This window comes from Leucopleurus acutus, assembly GCF_964270905.1.
Source record: "Leucopleurus acutus genome assembly, chromosome: 12".
NCBI lineage: Eukaryota > Metazoa > Chordata > Mammalia > Artiodactyla > Delphinidae > Leucopleurus > Leucopleurus acutus.
Window position 1 is genome coordinate 10,955,184 of NC_139154.1, and position 2,733 is coordinate 10,957,916.

The window sequence follows — 2,733 nt, forward strand, 5'->3', positions numbered from 1 at the left end:
ATACTGTATGCTAACACATATATATGGAATTTAAGGAAAAAAAAATGTCATGAAAAACCTAGGGGTGAAACAGGAACAAAGACACAGACTTACTAGAGAATGGACTTGAGGCTATGGGGAGGGGGAAGGGTAAACGGTGACAAAGCGATAAAGAGGCATGGACATATATACACTACCAAACGTAAGGTAGATAGCTAGTGGGAAGTGGCCGCATAGCACAGGGAGATCAGCTCGGTGCTTTGTGACCGCCTGGAGGGGTGGGATAGGGAGGGTGGGAGGGAGGGAGACGCAAGCGGGAAGAGATATGGGAACATATGTATATATATAACTGATTCATTTTGTTGTGAAGCTGAAACTAACATACCATTGTAAAGCAATTATACTCCAATAAAGATGTTTAAAAAAAAAAAAAGAAAGGCTTAATTGCTACAAAACCACAAAAAGGTAAACTCAGTCTAGTCTAAACCCTCCTAGAGACAGAGAAATAGAAAGAACATAGACTTTGAATTTGAGTGAAATTTGAAATCTGGTTTAACTCCTTATTAGGATAGATTCTTGAGCACTTTAACTTAAACTATAATGTCTCTTCTTTGTGATATGGGTCAAAAACTAGTATTTTATTCTGATTTATAATAAGAAGCAGAATTAGCACAGCCTGCTGGCTCCTTTTCCTAAGATCAATGGTACGTGGGGGAACTATTGAAACTTAGAAACCTGAGGAATAAAAGAGACAACTGTGGCAAGCACTTGGAGAGAGGGAGAGCTGTTTGAAATATTGCGTAGATAGGAGATGGGGTCCAGCCAGTGGGATCAGGAAGGCTAAATTAGGAAAAGCCCCTTTCCATCCCTGACGCTGCCGAGGTCGCACGCACGAGGCTCCTCTGCCGCCGCCAAGATGCGCTACGTTGCCTCCTACCTGCTGGCCGCTCTTGGGGGCAATACCTCCCCCAGTGCCAAGGACATCCAGAAGATCCTGGACAGCGTGCGCATCGAGGCGGACGACGACCGGCTCAACAAGGTCATCAGTGAGCTGAACGGCAAGAACATTGAGGACGTCATTGCCCAGGGTATCCACAAGCTGGTCAGCATGACCGCTGGCGGGGCTGTGGTCGTCTCTGCTGCCCCAGGAGCTGCAGCTCTTGCTGCGGGTTCTGCCCCAGCAGCAGCAGAGGAGGAGAAGAAGGAGGAAGGAGTCAGATGACGACATGGGATTTGGCTCGTTTGACTAGAGTCCTGCTCCCCTGCAAATAAACCCCTTTTTATGTAAAACAAAACAAAAAAAAAGGAGAAAAAAAAAATAGGAAAAGCCCTTTGAGTCCAGCTGTTGCCTTGAGACCATCAATGCCCACTCCTTAAAACTCAGCATGGCTGCACAGAAGCTCTCAGAGAGGAGCAGTGAAAAGTAGCCCAGGTATTCAGTCCCCTGCCCCTTCCTTCTCAAACCTCAGTGGGGAAAGTCTCCTCCCCAACATAGGGGTGAGGAGAAGCAGCCGAGAATAAAATACTCACTGAAGAGCTGTTCAGTGCAGAGGAAGAGTGATGACCTGTGCTTTTCTGTAGTTCTTCACATGAAAGCTCTCCCTCTTGTCCTTTGAACTCACCTGGATTGTTACAAAAAAGGGTTCTGATGTTCATCCCTTTATCTTAACAAGGACCTTGACAACAAAGAAGTACAACCACTTCAGAAGAAAACAGTGATGTAAGCTCCAGAGATCAGCTGTACAGCACAGTGCCTACAATTAATAGTAAGGCATTCTGTACCCCAATATTCATTAACTGTAGATCTCACGTTAAGTATTCTTACCAAAAAAGGGGGTGGGGTGGGGATACAAGGAAGCTTTTGGAGGTGATGGATAGGTTTATTCCCTTGATTGTGGTGGTGGTACTGTGAGTGTATTCATCTGTCCAAACCCACCAAATTGTATAAATTAATTATGTGCAGTTTTTTGTATACCAGTTATACCTCAATAAAGCTGAAAAAACAAAAGAAACAATGAACTATATAATAGATACCATCACAGGCAGAGATATTAAACAAAACAGACCCACACACCTATGGTCAGCTAATCTACGACAAAGGAGGCAAGGATATACAGTGGAGAAAAGACAGCCTCTTCAATAAGTGATGCTGGGAAAACTGGACAGCTACATGTAAAAGAATGAAATTAGAACATTCCCTAACACCATAAATGAAAATAAACTCAAAATGGATTAAAGACCTAAATGTAAGCCTGGACACTATAAAACTCTTAGGGGAAAACATAGGAAGAACACTCTTTGACATGAATCACCACAAGATCTTTTTTGATCCACCTCTAGAGAAATGAAAATAAAACAAAATAAAAATAACAGAACAAGAAATTTTATAGTAAATATAATATCTATAGGGGCTTCCCTGGTGGCACAGTGGTTGAGAGTCCACCTACCGATGCAGGGGACGTGGGTCCGTGCCCCGGTCCGGGAGGATCCCGCATGCTGCAGAGTAGCTGGGCCCGTGAGCCATGGCCGCTGAGCCTGCGCGTCTGGAGCCTGTGCTCCGCAACGGGAGAGGCCACAACAGTGAGAGACCTGCGTAAAAAAAAAAAAAAAAATATATATATATATATATATATATGTATATACATATATATATATAATATCTATAATATTGATATGAAACATTTTAAAAAATAATTTAAGATATCTAGTTAGAAATATTGGGTATGGAAAGACAATTTTCAAAATGAACCAACA

The 2,733-nt window shown here is 42.8% G+C and overlaps 1 protein-coding gene across 1 annotated transcript; it reads left to right on the forward strand.

The window, feature by feature from the left end:
* The first annotated feature begins 842 nt into the window (after window positions 1–842).
* LOC309969529 (large ribosomal subunit protein P2-like) lies at window positions 843–1,588 on the forward strand. Its single transcript, XM_082851365.1, has one exon. The coding sequence runs from the start codon at window positions 896–898 to the stop codon at window positions 1,199–1,201; it is 306 nt and encodes a 101-aa protein (XP_082707491.1). The 5' UTR covers window positions 843–895; the 3' UTR covers window positions 1,202–1,588.
* Window positions 1,589–2,733: the final 1,145 nt, after the last annotated feature.